Below are 23375 nucleotides of genomic sequence, written 5' to 3' on the forward strand. Positions count from 1 at the left end.
TTTAATAGAATTGATGTGCATAGAGAAGAAAGGATTTCAAATAACAGAGTTACAATAAAACTCCCAAAATTATGTATCCACTGATGGGCAAATAACCAGCCAAACGGACTCAGCCCAGTGTGGGACTGCTGAGCCCCAAAGCTAGCTACAAATATAAGGTATCTTGTGACAAGAATCAGAAGAAAATTGCTAGGTCCAAGAAAGCTTGGACAGACTGAGGGAAAATGCAAATATACCACATCAACATAATGACTTCCATTGTCTCTACCAAGGACCAGGAGTAGCCTCCAGGTGAGTTTCACCTTCACGTCACTTCCCACTGTCTCTTCCAGCCTCTAAAAATTTTTCCTCCGTTTGTCTCCTCCACAACTCTGGGTACAGGTCAAAGCCAGAAAAGCAAGAAAGCAAGAGTATGTATGTGTTGTTACCAGCCAAGCATGGCTGCTTAACCCTACCCCTTGCTCCCAGTGGCCACCCTCATTAAGGAAGGCACGTTCCTACCATGTCGGGATTTATAATCCTCCATGCCTGCAGTCTTTTCATTGTGTTGATGTGATTGGCGTCTGTAGCAACCTAAGAGGTTGGAATTCTTTCAGAACATCATTCATAGGATCAGAGCTTGTTCCTTATTATCCCTCTAACACTAGAGCACTTATTCTCTAGTATCATTAAACCAGGAAAAGAAAGATTGTAGACTTGTATGATCACACAAAGGACTAAGAGGAAGATAAAGTTTTACATTCTGACAGTAAGCAGCTAGAAAGATTTGACAGAATGATGAAAATAAATTATATCGAGTTTTCTCCTTTATTTATGACATATTTGAAATTATTTTGCAACGCTTAAATATGGCATATTTTAAAGAAATTAGTTTGCAACACTTAATAGAGAAGGCTATTTTCAATTAAGAAATAGAAAGCTATGAGATGTTATAATGGTTGTAATTATAACTATGAAAGTTTAAAAGGACAGTTGTTCCATATTATTAAATCTCTTTAATACCTAAAAAATGATTATAACAGTAGCAAAGCATAATGAAATTATGTGTGAATAATACCTGGGTTAATACTGATTTTTCACTCAACAAATATTTTGTGCTTAATAAGTGCTAATCTTTAGAACAATCCTAGATACTGTTTAAACCTAAATATTCCAATAAGATTCTTGTTGGAAGTATTATAAAGAAGTCATTATGGCCCAAATGTACAATTTGGAGTCCTAGATTTGAGTTACATTGAAGTATAAAGTTAAATATAAATTTAGAGTGAGAAGTTAGCATCTTTATGTCATTACTTATAATAATGATAATACTGAGTTTCAAGTTAATAACTACATATAATTGTATAATTTGGGGGGGGAATTTTATTTTAATATTTTCTTTCTTAAGGAAACATTGGTTTACAATATTATATATGATTCGGGATTATTTGTCTTCTTCCTCCTGGCTAATTTCACTTAGCAAAATTCCTTCAAATTCACCCATGTTGCAAATGGCTGATTAACATTTCATTGTGTATATATACCACATCTTAAATCACTCATTTGCCCCTGGGTATTTAGGTTACATGCCTAACTAGGTTATAGTAAATAGTACTGCGTTGAACATAGGATTCCCTGTATCTCTTTGGATTAGAGTTTTTGCAGTTTTTTAGTAGATTTCTAAGAATTGAATTGCTGGAGATATGGAATCTCTCTTGTCAATATTTTGAGAAACTTCTATGCTCATTTCCAGAGGAATTGGACCAATTTGCTCATTCTTACCAACACTTGTTTCTGATATTTTTGATATGGGCCATACTCATATGTGTTACATGGCATCTCATTGTGGTTTGGGTTTGCGTTTTGATGATGATAAGTGATGATAGACATTTTTTCTTGAGTCTATTGGCTATTTGTATGTCTTCTTGGAAAACTATCTATTTAACTCCTATGCTCATTTTTAAAAAAATAATCTTATATTGTTCATTTTAAATAAAAAGATTTATTTATTTATACATACAGAACTGGGGTGCAGGCCAGAGGGGCGGGGAGTGAGAGGATTCACCAGAGACAGTGGAGAGCACAAAAGGCAGACTGACTGAAATACAATGCTGAGAGGAGCAGCAGGTGGGTCAGGAGAGTTCTGCCACTCCACGTGGGTCACCTCCCTGGCTGGGGACTTGAACTCGTGCTGCAGTGTCTGTGATAGATTCATTTTGCTGTGGTTTAACCCATTGAGCCACCAGGGAGGGCCTTGTTGTTCATTTTTATACAATATTGGTTCCTCCCCCTCAAATGTACTCCCAGTAGTTCTTCCAACCACCACAGCACCCATGATCCATCATCATAGTCCCTTGTGTTCTTCCCTCCCCAGTTTCGACTCCCTGTTTCTCCCTCTCCCTTGCTTTATGTCTCTGATCTGTAGTCAACTTGCAAGATTTGTATTTTGTTTTTTTGACCATTTGTTCAGTTTCTCTATGAGAAACTACCTGAAATTTATCTTTTTCCTATAACTTAATTTCACTTAGCATAATCTCTTCCAGCTCCATACATATTGCTGCATATGGCATGAGTTTATCCTATTGATTACTGAGTAGTATCTATTGTGTGTGGTAATACATAGCACTATAAAGTTTGTTACTGTGAAAGAAGCTGTCATTAAAACAGACACATTACTGAATGGGAGAAAATATTGAACACACACATAGCACTGTGTGTATATATACACACACACATATATACACACACGTATGTGTATAGAGACACACGTATATATGTGTGTATGTAGATGTATAGATATATACACACCAAATCTTGTTCCACTCTTGTTTTGGGCATTTAGGTTGTTTTCATATCTTCGCTATTGTAAATAGTACTGTAATAAACATAAAAGTCTAGTTTTCCTTTCAAATTAGAGTTATTTGGGTAGATTTCTAGTAGTAGAATCTCTGGATCATATATGTTAGACCCAGTTTTAGGGTCCTCCATATAACCTTCTATAGTGGCCGGACCAGTTTATATTCCTACCAGCAGTGTAAAAGTGTTCCTTTTTCTCCACATCCTCGCCAACACGTGTTAATTCCAGTTTTTAAAAATATGTTCGTTTTTTGGCTGCATTCATTGTTTTCTTTTTGTTGAGTTGCATGGGTTCTCTAAAGATTTTGGATATCAGTCCTTTGTCAGATGTATGTGTTCAGTATTTTCTCCCATTCATTAATATGTCTGTTTTAGTGACAGTTTCTTTCACTGTGAACAAACTTTATAGGGCTATATAGTACCATTTGTTTGTATTTGTCTTTGTTTATTTTGCCATTGGAGATGAATCTCCATATATGTCTTTGAACCCAAGGTTGTGCAGTATTTTGTCTATTATTTCCTTCAAATTTTTAACCATTTTCGGTATTGTGTCTATTTTGTTAATCCATTTTTTATTTAATTTTTGTGTAAGCCATAAGGTGATCTATTTTCATTCTTTAACATAGGGTTTTCTTGTTTTCCCAACACCATTTGTTAAAAAGATTTTCTTTTATCAGCATATAATCTTGGCTTCTTTTTTATTTTGTAGTTTGACTGTGTATGGCACATGGGTGAATTGGTGGTGTGAAGCCCATGGGGATTACAACTGAGATAAAAAATGCACAAAATGAAGAATGATGTAAAAAAGTAAAAAATAATTTAAAAAAAAGCTTTACTGGTTACAATTCTATCCCAATGGATTTTGTGTCCGCTTTTGTTCAGTACAGTACTGTTTTGGTTATTATACCTTGTAGTATAGTTTGAGAACTGGGTATGTATTAGCCCCGCTCTTCCTTTGAGTCAGGATTGTTCAGGCTGTTTGGGGACTTTTCGCTGTTCCGTATGAATTTCAGTACTGTTGGATCCATTGTTTTGAAGAACGCCACAGAAATCTTTATTGGGATTGCATCAAAGCTGTATATGGCTTTGGTTATAATGGCTGCTTACGAATATTAATTATTCCAATGCACAAGCAGGGAATTTTGTTGTGTCTTCCAAAGTGTCTATCCACTTGTTGTGTCTTCTCATTCTTTTAAAAATGTTTCATAGATCCTTTGCCTCCTGTGTTAAATTTGCCCCTATGTATTTAATTTATTTTGTGTAATTGTGAATGAGATCTTTTTTCTTTATTTTCTTCTCATATAACTTGTAAGCATATAGAAAAACAAGTTTTGCAAATTGAATTTGTACCTTTCCACTTTACAAAATTTATATTGTATTTCAATAAGTTTGTAGTGGAATCATTAGGGTTTTCTGTGTTTCATATCATTTACAAATAGTGATAGTTTTACATCCTTTTCAAATTTCAGTTCTTTTTGTATCTTTCTCTTCCCTAATTATTCTAGCTAGATCTTCTAGTGCTATGCTAAATACTAATGGTGAAATTGGTCATCTTTGTCATGTACCAGAGTAGTGGTAAAGCTTTCAGTTTTTCACCATTGAGTGTTGGCTGGAAGTTTGTCATTTATGACCCCTTACTATGTTGAGAAATATTCTATATATTTCTAGTTTGGGAGAATTATTATAAATGGATGTTGAGTCTTATCAAGTGCTTTTTCTGTACTTACTGATATAACCATTTTATTGTTCCTTTAATAGACATGGTTAATTGCATTGATTGATTTTTTGATGTTGAACCATTCCTGTGTTCCTGCAGTAAATCATGCTTTGTCATTATATATATGGCCCTTTTCATATATTGTTTTAGTTGGTTCCTTAAGGTTTTGTTGTAGATTTTTGCTTCTAAGTTCACAAGTGAGTTTGGCTTATAATTCTCTCTCTCTCTCTCTCTCTCTCTCTCTCTCTCTTTTTTTTTTAAAGATTTATTTATTCATACAGAACTGGGGTACAGGCCAGAGATGCGGAGGGTGAGAGGATATACCAGGGACAGAGTGGGGAGCAGAACAGGCAGATCGACGAAGTACACTGCTGAGGGAACAGTGGGTGGGTCAGGAGAGGTCTGCCACACCATGTGGATATCCTCCGGGGCAGGCGAGGATCGAACTCATGGCCGAAGTGGCTTAAGCTTCTTAGTGCAGTGCTTTAACCCGCTGCACCAACAGGGAGGGCCATAATTCTCTTTTTTTATGGTAACTTTTTCATGTTTTGCCCTCAAAGTGATGTTGGATTGATAAAAATGTTTGGAGACTTTCCCTTTTCCTCATTTTTTAAAGAGTTATAAAAGGATAAATATTAGTTTATGTTTGAAGGTTGGGTAGAACTCAACAGTGAATCTAGGCTTAATTTTTTTTCTTGGCACATTTGATTACTGGTTCAAAATCCTTGCTTGTGTGTGATTTATTTTGGCTTGTTTTTGCTTTTTGCTTCCTTTTTCTCTGTGGAGTTGTGGATTTCTAAGAATTTCCCCCATTTTATCTAGATTATTCAGTTTGATGGTGTATAGGTATTTATAGTAACTCCTTTGATCTTTTCTATTTCTTAAATGACTTGTTTTTCTTCTTTCATTTCTGGTTCTACTTATGAGATATATCTCCCTTTTTATTTTCTAGAGTTTTTTTTTTTTTTTTTAGCCTATTGATTTCTTTTTCAAAGAACCAACTTTTGATTTCATTGATTCTTTGGACTCTTTTATTTTGATTTTGTTTCTTCTCTAAATTTTATTATTTCCTTTCTTTGGTTGGCTTTTGGATTTAATAAGTTCTTTTTCTAATGATTTGAGAAGTAAGGTTATTGAGCTTCATTTTTATTTCTTTATGTGGGTTGTATTGCCATATAGTTTTCTCATAGTACCACATTTGCTGTTTAATAGATTTTGGTAAGTTCTGTCTTCATTTTTGTTCATCTCCTGGCATTTTTAAATTTCTTCTTTGATTTCCTCATTCATCTCACGTTCATTCTGCAGTGTGTTGTTTAATATCTGTATATTAGAAGTTTGCACTGTTTTCTTTTTGTGTTTGATCTTACTATGATAAATGAGAATACTGATATAATTTTTTTAAAGATTTACTTATTTATTCATACAGAACTGAGGTACAGGCCAGAGTCTCACGGGCGGTGAGAGGCTTCACTGGAGACAGAGTGGGGAGCAGAACAGGCAGATCCACGAAGTACACTGCTGAGGGGAGCAGCGGGCGGGTCAGGAGAAGTCTGCCACGCCATGTGGTTCACTTCCCTGGCCAGGGATCGAACTCATGCTACAGTGAAATGAGAACTTCATAGTGCTGTGCTTTAACTTGTTGTGCCACCAGGAAGGGCCCCATAGTGCTAAGTCTTAACCCCTTGCACCACCAGGGAGGCCAGATATTTTTTGTTTGTTTGTTTGTTTTGTTTTGTTTCCAGGTTTTCTTTTTTTTTTTTTTCCCCAGATATTTGTTTTTGACCCAGCTTGTGGTGTATCCTGGAGAATGTTCCATGTGCATTGCAAAGGAATGTACATTCAGCTATTTGAGAGTGCAGCAACATATACATGTCTGTTAATACCATGTGTTTTAATCCCTCATTTATGACTCTTTTGTCTTCATTTATTGTCTGTCTGGTTGATCTGTCCATTAGTGAAAAGGGAAGCATTCTAGTCCCAAGCCACTAGTGCGTTTTTCTGTGTCTGTCTTCAGATTTGATAATTGCCTTAAATATTTTTATATTCCTTGTTTTGTAAATGTATTTCAGTATGTGTTCCTACTTGAAACATTTTTCCTTAATCAGTGAATAGCATAAAGCTCTAGCTCTATTTACCACTTTTTGCTGGATGTCACTTTGTCATAGAGTTGTTATTGAGAACCTGGGAAAACAAGCTTTATCTTGGCATTCACATTTGAAATGAGTACCATCACCGTTTGTCAAGCATGACAACACCATTGTCATGAATAGGGTTTTACAATGCTATAGTTGATCTTATTATCAAGGGGGTTTTATTTAGTTGTTGGGTTTTGTTGCTGTCAAAGAATTGTATTCTCATGAGGGAGACATTCTTTTCAGTGAGTACTATAGAAAAAGCATGCACAAAGTGCTCTGTGAGCAGAGAGGAGTAGCCAGTTGTGTTTTTAAAATGAAAAATAAGGTAAACAGGGTTAGTGTTATGTTTAGCATGACTTCCTATTATAAAATAATACTCTCATTAAGACTACAGGGCAGAAATATTTATTCATTATTAGTTACAATGTTTATTGTAACCTATTTATATTTACTGCTTTTGGGTACATTGTCTTTTTGAAAAACACTCTAAGGAGATACCATTAGTTATCCATTTTAAATAACAAAATCTGCAGACACTCATGGAGTTGGGGAAATTTTGAATAGATAGATGAAAATGTATACATTTTATATCCTTTCACTTTGTCTAAGGAGGATAAAATGGGAAGGTAGACAGCATACAGTAGGAGTGTCATGTTTTTGTTTAATTCATTCACTGTATTTATAACAAAGTTGAAATAAGTCAAATATAAAAAGTTAACTTTCTGGAGGAGAAATGGAAATAGCAGTCTTTCTTAAAAAGTAGCATCATATATTTATTTCCACACATGGTTAGTAAATCAACCTAAAATTCTATGGGATATATTATGGGATAATAATGTTCCTAAAACCACACTGAGAATATTATGCATAGTTCTATTTATCATATTTAAAAATATATGTATTATTTGAAAAGAAGTAATTACATTGACTTTAGGATTGATGATAAGTTAGAGAGGTATAAACAGGAGAATCCTAGTATTCTGTAACCTCTACAGAGCAAAAATGGAATATTTCATTGGAAGTATTATAAATATCCCTTGATAGAGATATAGATAATGACAACTCTATTATAATACAGATTATCTTAAAAGAGATGTATCAATTTCAATAGAAGTAACAATTGCTGAAGCAAAAATCTATGTTATAGCTTTCCTAGTCTGTCTTTCTGTAGCATGCAAACAGAACAATGCTCTATTGATTTTCTCTATGAGTAAAATATCTGAAGAATTTTCAGTCAGTGCTTTTCTGAAACACTGGATATACCCCAAAGCTGAATACTGCTGACAGGCATTGCAGGAATCATTTATGAATAAAAAGAAAATACCTCAGGAGTAACAGCTAACCTCTAATAGTTATTGACTTCTTAAAATAACTTCCATGAACTACACTTGTATTTTAGGCATATAGTTAACAGCTAAGGTATCAGAGAACCATAAAGTTAACTATAATGGGCTAAAGGGTATATCTAACCAACCCTGGTTATACGAATGATTATATAGTATTGTTATTTGTTCACAATCACAAAACTAGTTAGTTGAGTAGTTGGGATTAATGGCAAAGTCTCCTTGTAACTTGTTTAATATTTGTGATAACACTATTGCTTCCAGAATAAATAGTTATTTTCAAGTTCATTCATAACTTGATTTCATGTAACTTGAAAAGTAGCTTTTCATAGAAACAATCAAGAGTTCAAAGTTCTCCTTTCCTACATTCTATTCTTTGTTTCCATCTTAATTTTAGCTGTAATCCATGAATGCTAGTTTTAGACTCTGTGTTGCACATGTTCCTCCTTTTCGAATCTCATCTCTGCTATTGCAGTTTCATACCTGGTCTCCTCATCTCCATACTGTCTTATAACAGTGTTGTGCATCCAATCAATTTCGATTTCCCAAAGCATTGTTTTCCTCTTTCTTTCTTTGTTTTTCAAAACATGCCTATCCTTTTTTTTTTTTTAAGATCTATTTATTTGTGCATACAGAACTGGGGTACAGGCCAGAGGCTCAGGGGCGGTGAGAGGCTTCACCAGAGGTAGAGTGGGGAGCAGAACAGGCAGATCTACGAAGTACACTGCTGAGGGGAGCAGCAGGCGTGTCAGGAGAGGTCTGCCATGCCATGTGGTCACCTTCCAGGGCGGGAATCAAAATAATGGGGAAGTGGCTTTAGCTTCATAGCGCTGTGCTTTAACCCACAGCACCACTAGGGAGGGCCAAACATGCCTATCCTTTTATAAATACATCAAATTTTATTTCCTTTATAATGACTTCATTGGCCACTCCAGAAAAAGTATACCTTATTTAAAAAAAATTCACAATATGGCCCTTCCTGGTGGTGCAATTGGTTAGGACGCAGCACTGCAAGCTAGCTGCAGCTGCTTCCGTATGAGTTCGACCCCAGGCCCTGGAGGTGATCCACATGGTGCAGCAGACCTCTCCTGTCTGGCCCACTGCTCCCCTCACCAGTGTACTTACTTCTTCTGGGTTCTGCTTCCCACTCTTTCTCTGGTGAAACTTCTCACCCAAAACCCCTGCACCTCTGGCCTGTACCCCAGTTCTGCATGCATAAATAAAATCTTAAATCTTTAAAAAATATGTATTCCATCCACTCAATATTCCTTTCTCAGATAATATTGAGTGTTTATGCCCAGCAATCAAGTGGTATTTATGTAACAATTGGTGAACATGATATTTATCTTACTAAATTTTATTAGTCTTGATATCAGGAGTCATACTTAAAGATATTTGTATTCCTCATAGCCTAAAACAGACTTTTGTGTATAGTTGATGATCAATAAATATTTGTAAAATAATTGTTGAACTAAGAAACTGTGATCATAGGGTGAGGATAAAAATGTGACCTCTATGGTATCAGTACACAATCTGTTAGATAGCAGGTTTGAGCTTCTACATTAAATATAGTGTAGCGTAGCACAGGCCTAGAGAACAAGGAAGCCTTAGAAATATTCTCTTAACCTTATTATGTTCTGGGAAGTTAAAGAAGATATCATAGTATTTAGGGGGACAGCCAAAGATATAGTTATTTAATATATAGAAGATACATAGGATGACATATTTAGGGAGACTGACATGAATTAGGAGTTAGAGGGTGCTTATACTAACATCCTGTTTTACCTTGGCAAAATTAACATTTCAAGAGCTAATTTTCTTATTTGTTAAATGGTAGTAATGGTGGGTGGTATTGGTAGCTAGATACAGCTGTTCAGACACCCAATATATCACAAAGGAAAAGGAAAGCTACACTAATTGAAGGTAAGAAAATGAATAGTTTCTTTGCCAGTCCTTTCACTGAAGTTCTTTGCAGACCAGTTTAAAATCAATTAGAGTGGATCATCTCAGAAGTCGACTATATCTTCAAAATGCTTAGGTTTAGGTAATTTATCCACTTGAAGAATTACTGAAAGAGGCACTCAATTTTGTTATCTTTACATCCCAGTTAGTATTTATTCTGTGATGCACAATATTGACCTTTCAATGTGCCTATGAATTCTGAACTTAAATTCTTCATGACATTTTGTTGTTACCTCTTGTTACGTATTTTGTGTATTGTTTCTTTATTTTTAAGTATTTCTGTGATCTAAATTTGTATCTCAAAAGTAAGAATTCCACACCTCTGATTGTTCTACTAAACTAAATTCAATCAGAGAAGTGCACAATAGATTCCATTGATTGTTATTGCCTTAGTTGGACCTTGTAGTAACATATCAGGAGTTGGAAGAATCAAAATATCAAAACTTATTTGTCAGGGATACATTGTGAAGATTAGCTTGACAAATTCAAAATACAACCTGCTCTCCATTATTCAGTTCTTGGGCCTCAGAACAGAACCACCATTTAGTTATAATTTGTATGTGGTGGGGAAGTGAGGGTCCTTCTATGTTAAGGATAATTAATATACTAGTACAGTATAGTAATGATTGTAGGAATTGTCAGTTGTATAGAGACTCTTCATATCTACCACCATGTGTTGTAGGAATGCAATGGGTAATAGTTCCACCAGTTGTCTTGATTTACTGAGTATATATCTGACTCAGTGTTTTTGAATATGTGTAACCTCATTTTGTGAGTAAGTTTGGAATATAGTTGTATTTACATTTCAGCCACAAAGATAAATTTTAGTGAAATTCAGGTCTTTTTTCATTATTTTAATTTTATAGGCAGGCATATAAGTGGGGAACGCCGTAAAAATGTAACTTCAGGAGACAAAGAGAAATCATAGGGCATGTGAAATATTCTAGGTCGACTCAAGGAAACCCAGATGGGAACTGCTCTATATAGATGTGAGAATATTTGTGGCATCATGTAATTGTTCTATAAAATTTCTGAACTCTTGCTTATTTGCAAACAAAATTTAAATTAGATGATGTTACAGAAGGAATACACCCCAATACAGAAGTCACATTTTATTTCAATATCAAAATATATACATGTATATATATTTAATATGTAGTTCCTAAAGTCCTATATTTATAACTAGTGGTAGGCATTATTATAAAATGCATTCTTACATTTGGCAAGACAAATGAGAATGTTTTGTGAAAGTTACAATTTCTAAATGACGAGAGCTAACTAATGGACATTTATATACTTGTTGTATAATCCAACAAAATGTTCTAATATTCAGCAATTTCATTTTTATTTAAAAATTTGTTCAACTAGCATTACATTATAAAATTATATATTTCAGTTGTGCATCATTGAAACTAATAATGTGTATACAATACATCAGTTTAACCACAAAATGTCAATTCTGTTATTCAACATATAATTTATCCTTTGTCCCAATTTACCTACTTCCCTTTCCTCAACCCTTTTAGTGAACCTCTTATTGGTTTTATAGTCTAAAATTTTATTTTTGTTTTATTTAGTTTTTCTGTTCATTTCCTTTACATATCGCAAATCAGTAAAATTAGTATCCAAGTAATTTTATCCTGACTTAAATAATCTATGAAGAATTCCATGAATTCCATGATTTTTAGGTTTTTTAAGTTAATATGCTTACATACATAAGAACATAGTAAAAAAAAAGTTTGTTAACTTCAACAAGTTTTAGAAGTAAAAAATAAAGAAGGGGAATTTCTGGTGAAAGGTGAAAATAGTCCTTCAATTCAGTGATTATAGATAGCCCATGAATTATCACTGTCTTAGTATTTGTGAGTATAGTGTACCTTAAGAAAGCATCATTTTTCTAGATTAAACAGAATGTCTTCTGTACAGTTAAAGAAAACAAAATGAAGACACCCTCCTGAATGGGAGAAAATATTTGCACATCATAGATCTAACAAAGGACTCATATCAAAAGTTTTACAAAGAGCTCATAAAACTCTACAAAAACAAAACAACCCAATCAAAAAATCAGCAAAATAATTAAACTGACTACTCTCCAAAGAAGACATTCAAAGGACTAGCATGCACATGAACAAATTGTTCACAATTACTTACCAGAGAAATGCAAATCAAGACCACAATGAGATAATATCTCACAGCCGTGAGATTGGCCCATCACATAAAAACCAGAAACTACAAGTGCTGGAGATGATGAGAAAGGGGAGCCCCCCTAAACTGCTGGTGGCATTTGAACTGACCCAGTCCTTGTGGAAGGCTGTAAGGAGGTATTGCCCATGTTTTGGAAGCTTTGATCTAAGAACCAGAGAAACTATGTCTTTCCCTAAAGCCTCCTGGAAGGTCCTGTGTGTGGCTTTGAAAACTGGTCCTTTCCTCAGATAAGCATTATGAAGGTGTCTCAAAACTTTAAAAATGGACCTGCCATGTAACCCCAAAATCCTTCTTCTAGGCATCTATACAAAAAACTCAAAAACACTAATTCAAAATGAAAATTCCTCTCCCATGTTTGTTGCAGCACCAGTACTACAGCTAAATTATGGAAACAACCCAGATGGATTGATCAAGAAGATATATATCTACACGCGTGTGTGTGCGCGCGCACACACACACACACACTGGCATACTACTCAGCAATAAAAAATCAAACACTTGCCATTTGTGGCAATGTGGATGGAGCTTGAAGGGAAAATGCTAAAAACATTAAGAGAAAGATAAATACTCAATGGTTTCACTAATATGAGGAATATAAAGTAACTAAATTAATCATCAGATAAAGATAATAAAGACAAGCTAGAAAACTACCTCTTTACAGCTGACTACAGAAAGGAGGCACCAAGGTGGGTTGAGGAGTAGGGGAGGGATAAGAAAAAAGGGAAGGAAATACAGTGGTCTTTGCTGGGCAAATATGGATGACTTGGGAATATGGGTGAGTGTACTATGGTGAAATACCTGATGGGGTACCGCAGTGTAAGAATAACATATTTAAAAAAATTAATAAATGATCATTTTCAAAACAGATTAAGTTAGTGAATTAGAAAGCAAAATCTAATCATTTGAATAGTAAAGTGATAGAGCATAAATGAAGGTGGAAAATGCTTATCTTTCTTTATCCTACCTCTCATTAGTAACTCCAGTTATGTATTTGTATTTGTGGTTTAGTCTATCTTTCTTTAATGATTTTTTAAAAAAGGTTTATTTATGCATACAGAACTAGGGTACAGGCCAGAGGTGCAGGTGAGAGGATTCACCATAGTCAGAGTGGGGAGCAGAACAGGCAGGTTGACAAAGTACACTGCTGAGGGGAGCAGTGGGTGAGATGAGAGGTCTGCTGTGCCACGTTGGTCACCTCTGGGGTGGGAATCAAACTCTCACTTAAATGGCCTTGGCCGGCTTCACAGTACTGCACTTTAATCTGCTGCACCAAAAGGGAAGGTCAGATTCTATTGGCCTTAAACAGAAAAGTTTTGGAAGTTGTCTTTCAAAAACAAATTACATAAATGCATTAACGAAATCTGAAAGAGGACTTTTAACAAAAAGCTATTAGAAGAAGAGATTTTATAAATCTCTTTTATATAGTTTATATAAATATAAACTATATATTTGCAGTGGAAATTTTATGGAGGTTACTGTTTCTGTACTACTAAGAAGTGCAATAAAGCTTGAAAGAGCCAGATTATAGTCTGATTTTTAGCATGTCATTTTAATTGTTCTTTTTAAAAGGGCTTGGGGACATGGGGAAATATCATTCTCAGAAAGTATGTTTTTTAAATAAGATAAATGCGTGTATCATTTTACTCTCTTCTGTAGGAATTTAACTTATTGTGTGGATGTATATATGATTGTGCATGTGTGCATGTGTGTGCATGGGACCCTTTTTTGGAAGATGTAAGATACTTAGTTCAGTATTTTTCCAGAAATATGTAGTGAGCTGTGTAATTAATGGCATCATGTTCAGAAAATTAAGGCATAATTTTGATATTGGCTTACTTTCATCATCCTGATAGCCAAATAAAAAAATGAGAAAAAAGAAGGGGATTTTTGCTCTAAAAGGTATTAGACTGTCCAGTGGGATGAGAAGGAAGGTGCTTGAGGGAAAGGAATAGACACAATATTGCTGAATCTATTTTTGGTATTTTTATGACCCAAGGCCATTTTCAACAGAAATCTATAACCTTGTTTCTTTGCCTTCATATATGAACAAACCCTAAATACCATGACATTTCATGTTATTCTTTACATAATGTGAATTAAACCAGAAATGTAATAGCATTATCCATACATTTAAGACAATCTTTTAGTGTTTCAGACTTTCCTATCTTCTTTGTGTTCTTTCTGCTGGTATTTTATTGTATGTAACCTATATAAAATTTCTGCAGAATTTAAGAAGAGGGTTTTTTTTGTGAAATATAATAAAGCCTTGATTAATTGGAAAATAACTAATCAGAACTCTAAATTAACCATTTTTATTTATTTTCTGCTACACTCTCCTTTTAGAAGGAAGAGGCAAATGACAAGAAAACAAGCTGTTAACAGGTATTTATGTATTTATTTTTTAAAAATAAACTTCCTGAGAATGTCCTGAAGCTTGTGCAGATTCAAGCCAACTATAATAATTTTGTTCCCTGCACTATACTTCCTGAGGTAGGAAAGCAAAACCATTGAAAATTTTCAGCAGCAACTGTTGAATATTTCTTAATCCTTAATTAATAATAATAGAAATATAAATCAAATAGCTAATTTAGAACCTGTGTGTCTACTTGAGGGTTCTAGTTAACTAGAGTCTCCATGGTCTCACTATTACTAGTTAGTAATCATTCATATCTATTAACTCAGAGTGGATTCCAGTACCCTGCAATGAGATGACTTCTAGCCACAGGGAGCATCTTCTTCCCTGGGAACTAAAGCAGAAACTAGACAAAGGTTACAAAGTTGATGGGGGTTGAATGAGGGTCACTAACATATAAACAATGACATCTATGTAAAATGATGGGAAAGTAATTTACCCATCTCTTAGCTCTGAAATGCTTAGGAAGGTGCATTCACTTTTGCAGGGAAGCACAGGCTATTAAGTGCGCTTCAGAAATACTTGAAAATAAACAGGCCTTCTTATATTCTGGTATTATTTATAGGTGTTAGGCACAAATATATTTTACAGGCCTATCAGTAGTTCTAAAATATTTGAAATATTTTTCTCTAAAATACATTTTTTAAATACCTCAAAAGTGTAAAAATTCCTTGAAAACTCCTAAAATAACTATGTCAATTTCAGTTAAAATATAATTAGAGATAACATATTGATTGTTCCATGCCAGGCCACATACCTTTTAGGCTGTACTAGGGAAAAGTGTGGATAAAGACTCAACAAGTAAAGGGAGATGGAGTTCAACTCATGATGCTAAAGCATGTTTTGATACTGCCTGGCGGCGTGCCTTTCTCTTCAACACGCCCTTCTCAGGTTAAATAAACCTTTGGTGACTGATCTCTTTTTTGTTCAGGACTTTCCTTGATGCATGACTTACCCACATTTTTTATGAAAAACAGCCTCATAGGGCTGTGGGACCAAACCATGTGATTTGTCCTGCATTTTAAACATTGAAAATGGAAATTATTATGGTGGTATTTGTACTATCTGGGATATTTTCTATAATAAGTATAGAAACGTAAGTGTCATGCTCACTAAAAAATACCCAGGTGAACTGAAGTGGTGAATGTACCTCCTTAAGTGCTAAACTTTCTATTAGACTGTGACCTCAATGCTGTGGAGACTGGGAACCGATACATGTCAATGTAAATGATTTTTCCTTGAAAAACTTTCAATGGATTACATTTTTTGGGATAATGACAGTGCTTTTTATTTTGAATGAGTGCAGTGGCACTGAAATTGAATTTCATTTTTATTTTCCTGGCAAAATGCAAATTGATGTCAACATCTTTAAGCCTACCAGTAGTTTAAAATTTTATATTTTATTTCTAGATTAATCAGAAGGCACATTACATATATACTTGATTGTAATGACATTTTTACATTTACTGTAAACAACAACCATGAACTATTTTTTAAAAGTATATGGGACTGTGGTGTGGTACATGGGTGAATTGGAGGAGGGAATACTATGGGATCTACACCCGAGGGAGGGGGAAGTAAATATTGTTTAAAAATGAACAATGTTGCAAACTATATAAATAAAACATTTAAGTAAAAAAAAATGTATATATACTGCTTTGCTTATATAAACTGCAGGGAAATGAGGAAGTTGCAAACTCTAAATGGAACTGAGGCAAGGCTGGTAACATAAATGGTAGACCATAAACAATAAGTCCTTATGTGGGCTACAGTGACTAGAGATATATATTTTTTTGAAAGGTGGTAGCTATCCTGAGCTCAGCTGATTGTTGCCCACTGGGAATAAAGGCCCAGTGTTGTGAAGATCTGACTAGTAAAGGAAAGTTGGGAATCTAGATTTTTACATGAAATTCTCTGATTCTTAAATATTGGTAACTAATGCAACATAAAGCAAAAATGAAAACTATATCATACAGTCAAATTCAAAATTAATATGTGATATGGATGGAGGAGCCCATGGCTTATTTGCTTGTGATCTTTGTTTTAAATTATTAATGATCAAGATATTATATTCTAAATTTATTTGATTTTCTTATAAATTAAATACGTTCAGAGCTTGTAAATAATGCTTCTAGTATTCAAAATTATGGTTATTGTAATTCATGATTTTTTTCTTACAACATGGAAATAGTCAAGGTAGTTTTTCCTTAACAGGGCTTAAAAGTTAATATAAAGTTATGATTTTTTTTCTGACATGTTTATCAATGTTATGTGGTATGAGAGATCAAGCTTCCTTTTCCAGAAGAGAATACTTAAGTATACATTCTATAACATATCATAATTAAAATATCTATTTAAAGCCCAATTTATACTATTTCAAATGGCAGAAAGCCATGTTTATGTGTGCTTATTATCATGTTTATTTAATTTGTATTGAGAAAACAATATTTTCTAACATGTGTAGTTTTGGAGCAGTTTTGAATTAGCTTGCCTTTAAACAAATGCCCAAAATATCCAGCAAAATTCCTTTGTTTTTACAAATAGTTAAAATAAGAAATAAACAATATGTGAGTAGCTAATATAAAACTTAATTTGAAATTTGTGTAAGCATTAAAGAGAGAAAATTAAAGTTATCTGAAATGTTACGAGGAGATTTTACTGACTGATATTAGTCTACTTGTTTGCCTGCTTTACGTTGGAATTTAGTATGTAAGCCCAATTGTACCACAATGTTTGTGACATCCATTTGTCCCTTTCATCACAGTGTATTCAAAAGCACATTTGTCAAAATAATTATTTATCTAAGAAAAAATAAAGAGAAAAACAGCTCACATGTTTAAATGACCCCTACTATCTAACTATAAATGCTTAGCCAGGATAATTTGATATAGAATTTTCCAATGAGAAATGCATCAGAGGTCTTTTTAACAAGAAAAAGATAATACAGAGAGAGAAAATTATTCACAATCTCAAATTGTAATTAACTTTAAAATCCCTGAAGAGGTGGAATCCTATATTTCTGAGCTATATACTATGTTTTAAGCCAACAGTAACTTAAAATGTACACATACAAATCCTTTCACTTGTTGATGGATTTCTAGGTGCATATCTAATATCTCATGAAAGTTAAGAAATTACTGAACAAATTGTCAGTGTGCAAAACAGTTGATGTTTATTTAAAATTTGGCTATAGAGTACTATCCCTTCTATATTATCAGATGATTTCTATCACAAGTAATCTGCCTCATGATAGAGATGAACAATTTTTTAAAAAGATTTATTTAATTTATGCATACAGAACTGGGGTACAGGCCAGAGACTCAGGGGTGGTGAAAGACTTCACCAGAGACAGAGTGGGGAGCAGAACAGGCAGATCGAGGAAGTACACTGCTGAGGGGAGCAGCGGGCGGATCAGGAGAGGTCTGCCACGCCATGTGGTCACCTCCAGGGCAGGCGGGGATCGAACTCATGCTGAAGTGGCTGTTAACTTCTTAGTGCTGGGCATTAACCCGCTGCACCACCAGGGAGGGCCCCCAAGATGAACATTTTTTAAATATTATAATTAACTAAATCTGTTACAGACTTAGCCAAATGGAAATTCTGAGTTAATTACATATTCCTCAAATCTAGAAATTTTAAAAATAAGTGAGAGTCGAAAAGAGAAAGACAAATAGCACATACCTCCACTCTTGTATGAATGTAGACAAAAAAAAAGAGACAAAATCAAAATTTAGGCTGCTGAAGAGTGAAGTAAAGGGAGGAGACCAAAGGAAGGGAGTGAGTCCAAAGGACTATGGTGGGAGATTGTGGTGTGTCGGTTGTGCTTGTGGTGTGCTAACATATATCTGAACCGTGTGAACTTACACCCCTAAATCATAAACAGTATTATGAACAGATGTTACTTCAATAAAAATAACTGTATACTCTGAGATCCTTTGTCATTATATACCACTGGTCTGCTCATCTGTTTTTGCTCCAGTTCCATGCTTTTTTTATATTACTATGAATATATAGTATAGTTTCAAGCCTGGGGGGGGGGCTATCACCATTGTGCCCTTATTTTTCTAGAGAAATTTGACTATTTGTGGTCTTTTGTGGTGCCATAAGAATTTCAGTATTTCCTCCATTTCTTTGAAGGATACTATTGAAGATTTTAATTGGAATTGCATTGAATTTGTGTATTATTTTGGGTGGAGTGGCCATTGTCACTCTGTTGATTATTCTAGTCCATGAGCAGAGATTGTTTCCATTTCTTTGTGTCTCCTTTTGGTTTCAACAATGTCTTGTACTTTTACTTATATAGATCCTTCAGTTCCTTTGGTTTGCTCCTAGATGTATATATATTTACTTGTTTGGCATGATTGTAAATAGAATAATTTTCTTAATTTTTGGCTCATTATTTTGTATAAGAAGGTAATTAATTTTTGCATATTAACATTGTGATCTACAGCTCTGATGAGCTGGTTTATTTTTTATTTAGTTTTTCGGGGTTCTCTAGGTATGATTTTTGTGCCTTCTACAAATGTTGGTAGCTACTCCTTTTTTCCCTGATTTTACTTCATTTTGTATAATCCTCTTGCCTGATTGTTCTAACTAGAACTTCGAATACTATATTGAATGATAGTGGTTAAAGTGGACATCCTTGTCTTGGACCAAATGTGAGTGGAAAAATTTTCAGTTTTTCCCCATTGAGTATAATATTAGGTATGAATTTGTTGTGTATAACTTTTGTAATGTTGAGGTACCATTTATTCCATGTTTCAACATGCATATAGAATCTTTCCAGGTGTTTTGTGTACATCTATTAACATGATTGTATGGTTTTTAATCTTTTTTGATGATTTGCTGAATCACATTAATTGCTTTTCAGATACTGAACCATCTTGGTTGGCCTAGCATAAAATCTGATTCATCATGATGTATAATCCTGTTACTATATTATTGGATTCAGCTTGCTAATATTTTATTGAGGGTTTTTGTATCTGTGTTCATTAGGGACATTGGGTTTTAGTTTTCTTTTTTTGTGCGCATTGTATTTGTTTAGTTTTGGTATTATAGTAATGTTGGTATCATAGAATGTGTTTAAAAGTATACTTTCACAGTGTTTTGGAAAAGTTGGAGCAGATAGGTATTGATTAGTTCATCTTTGAATGTTTGGTAGAACTCACTTGTGAAACGACTTGTACAATTTTTGTTTTTTGGGGGGGAGAGTTTTGATTGCTGTTTTTTTTTTTTTAAAGATTTATTTGTTCATACAGAACTGGGGTACAGGCCAGAGGCTCAGGGGTGGCGAAAGGCTTCACCAGAGACAGAGTGGGGAACAGAACAGGCAGATCTACGAAGTACACTGCTGAGGGGAGCAGCGGGCGGGTCAGGAGAGGTCTGCCACGCCATGTGGTCACCTCCAGGGCAGGCGGGAATCGAACTCATGCGGAAGTGGCCCTAGCTTCTCAGTGCTGTGCTTTAACCCGCTGCGCCACCTGGGAGGGCCTGATTACTGTTTTTAATTACCTTGCTTGTGCTTGCTTTGTTCAGGTTTTCAGTTTCTTTCCCATTCAATTTTGAATGATTTTTATAATTCTAAGAATTTGTCTAATTTTTTTGTGTTTGAATTTATTGGCCTAAAAAGGCTCATAGTAGTCTTTCATTATCTCCTTGAATTTCCACTGTCTCTGTTTTAACTTCTCTTTTGTTTTTGATTCTTTTTATTTGAGGTTTCTGTCTTTTATTCTTAGCTTCATTAGCAGTTTGTCCATTGTGTTTACTTCTGCAGTCAAGTAGCTTTTGGTTTCATTGATATTTTGGACTGCCTTTTTGATTTCTAGTTCATTTATTTCTGTTCTTATTTTTTAAATTTCCTTGTTTTGAGTTTTGGTTTTGCTTATTCTTTTTCTACTAATTTGAGATGAAGACAGGCCCTTTATTTATATTCTTGCCTGTTTCCTGATGTAGGTCTGTGTTGTTGTACATTCCCTCTTACTACAGCTTTTGCTGTTTCCTGTAAGTTCTAGAAGGTTGTATCTTGATTGTAATTTGCCTGGAAGTAATTTGATTTCTTTTTATAGAGCTTAGATATTTTACCATTGTTAGATGTTATGCAAATATTTTTCCCATTCAGTAGGTTATCTCTTGATTTTAATGATAGTTTCTTTAAACTCTACAGAAGCTTTTCAGTGTGCTGTAGTTCCATTTTGTAGATTTGCTTTCTTTTTCCCCTTTGCTGCTTAAGTGAAGTCTCCAAGGATACAAGTTAGAGTATTTTTTTCCTGTTTTTATGATTTCAGGTTTTTAATCCAATTGTTTAATCTCTATTTGATCTAACTTTTTTTTTTGCTATGATGTGAGATAGTATTCTTGTTTCATTACTTTTTTGGTATAAATTTCCAGTTTAATAAAACAACATTTGTTACAGACTTTTCTTCAATATTTACACATGGTTTTATTTTGTACTGCTGGTGTCAATGTGGGTTTATCTTTGGGATTTCAATTTTATTCTATTGCATTTTATTTTGTGATTGTTTTTATTCCAATACCACACTGCTTTGGCTTCCTAGCTTTGTAGTAGATTTTGAAGTCTGGAGGTGTAATAACTCATTTTGTACTCTTTTTTCCATCAGAATTGCATTTGTTATTCAGGGTGTTTTATGCCTCCACATAAAATTTCAGAAATGTCTGTTCTATTTCTTTGAATGTCATTAAAACTTTGATAGTGATTGCATTCAATCTGTATAGTGTTTTGATTAATGGAAGCCATTATAACAATATTAATTCCTTTTAATTTCCTTTTAATTAATATCCTTTTAATTTCTTTGTCTACTGTTTGTTTTAATAATATTTTATGGTTTTGTTGTATAATTCATCTTTGTGGTTGAATTTATTCTTAGGTGTTTAACACTTTTTGGTGCAATTGTAAATGGGATTATTTTCTTAATTTCACTTTCTTCTAGTTCATTATTTGCATTCAGGAGCACATTCTTTGTTTTATATTGACTGATTTTGTAGCCTAACAATTGACTGGACTTTTATTGTTTATAATAGTTTTCATTATTCTGGTGCCTTTAATTTTTTTTTCTGTATATTAACATGCCATCTGCAAATACTGACAGTTTTTATTTTTCCCCAATTTGAATTCCTTCTGTGTCATCTCTTGCATAATTACTCTTATTCAGTAATCCAATACTATGTTGAAAAGTAGTAATGAAAGTAGACATTCTGTAGTATATTTTTGCTTATAGGAGGAATTTAAGAGAACCAAATAAGACGGGGAATTACAATACAAAGCACAACAAAACAATACAAAAACAAACAAGTAATAACCAGAGAGATCCTACAGGGGATGTGGACAGAGAGGCATCAGAAGGTGGGTGGAATGTGGGGGGCTATGGTGATGATGGGAGGGGAGAGGGGAAGTAAACATTATGATAAAATGAACAATAATGTAAATAAATAATAAATAAATAAATAAATATATAAAGTAGACATTCTATTCCCTGAATTTTGAGGAAAAGCTTTCAGTGTTTCATCACAAAGTATGATATTAGCTATGGGATCATGTATATGGACTTTATTAAGTAAAAGAATGTTACTTCTATTCTCAATTTTTGAGTAATTATAACAATTGGGTATGTAATCTTAACAATTTTTTTTTCTGTATCTATTGGCATTATAATGTGGTTTTTATCTTTTCTTGTGTTATGTAGTTAATAATGTTGGCCATTTTTTTTTTATGTTTAGCCATCCATGTAGACCCCACTTTTTATGATCCTTTCATAATATGTTTTTGAAGGTAATTTGCTGAGGTTTTTAAAATGTAAATTTCTGTTCTATGCATACCTATTTAGCTTGTGGGTAAATTTCTACTCCACCATAAGTGCACCCTCTATACTCACCTTCCCTCAAACTTCAAGTGTCAGTGTCCTTTTTTCTCTTATACTATTTGTTCTATCCGCTGCTCACTCGCAGCCAGTATTGTTTTTTTCTATTTTCATTTATTCTAAGATTTTTCCCCTATACTTTGTGCTTTTTGTTATGACTTATTTCATTTCACATTATAACATCAAGGTCTACCCATTTTGTCTCAAAAGGTACTTTTCTCACTAACATTTGTTCTTTTCATTATTTTTATAGGATTTATTCTCTCATGGGTGAGGTGATATTTCATTGTGTTTTTGATTTATGTTTCCTTTATAATTAGTGTTTTGAACAATTTTTCATGTCCCCATAGATCTTCTAAGTGTGTTCTTTAGAAAAGTGTCTATTCAGGTCTTTTGGTTTATTTTTTAATTGGGTTACATGTTTTATTGTTGTATATTTTGTGAATTAACACCTGTCAGGGTGTGATGTGTAAAAGTATATTCCTACTCTGTTAGTTGCTTTTTGTTTTTTTGATGGTTTCTTTTGAGGTAAAAATTCAGTTTAATTTAATATAGCCCAACTTGTTTATTTTTACTATTGTTTCCATTGCCATTGGAGTTGTATCCTTCATGCATCTTTGGGATATATGTCCTGGATTGTGTCCCATATGTTTTAAGTATTTTAAGTTATCCGTTCTTATAGTCAAACGTTTAATCTGTTTTGATTGAATTTTTGTTTATGAAGTTAAGTATGAATCTAGCTTTATTCTTTTCCCATGAAGCTGTGTTTAACTATGTTAACAATACCAGTTTTTACTTGATTTTTATTTTTACTGAGGTAAAATTGGTTACATATTTGTTTGTATTTTGAAAGTACTGGGTACCCCTGTACTTTCTTGTGTTTTTTTTTTT

At 33.8% G+C, this 23375-nt stretch overlaps 1 protein-coding gene across 2 annotated transcripts in view; it reads left to right on the forward strand.

Annotated features, from left to right (window-relative positions):
* The window catches only part of DACH2 (dachshund family transcription factor 2), a 461558-nt gene that overhangs the window by 160492 nt on the left and 277691 nt on the right, over positions 1-23375 (forward strand). Inside the window, exon 2 of one of the 2 annotated variants that reach the window (XM_004685627.1) lies at positions 14541-14579. The exons of the other annotated variant lie outside the window; for it this stretch is intronic. Coding sequence (XP_004685684.1) covers positions 14541-14579 — 39 coding nt within the window. The remainder of the gene's footprint in view (positions 1-14540; positions 14580-23375) is intronic. 2 annotated transcript variants of the gene reach the window in all.

Source organism: Condylura cristata, unplaced genomic scaffold, assembly GCF_000260355.1.
Source record: "Condylura cristata isolate star-nosed mole 26May11 unplaced genomic scaffold, ConCri1.0 scaffold00019, whole genome shotgun sequence".
NCBI classification, from domain to species: domain Eukaryota; kingdom Metazoa; phylum Chordata; class Mammalia; order Eulipotyphla; family Talpidae; genus Condylura; species Condylura cristata.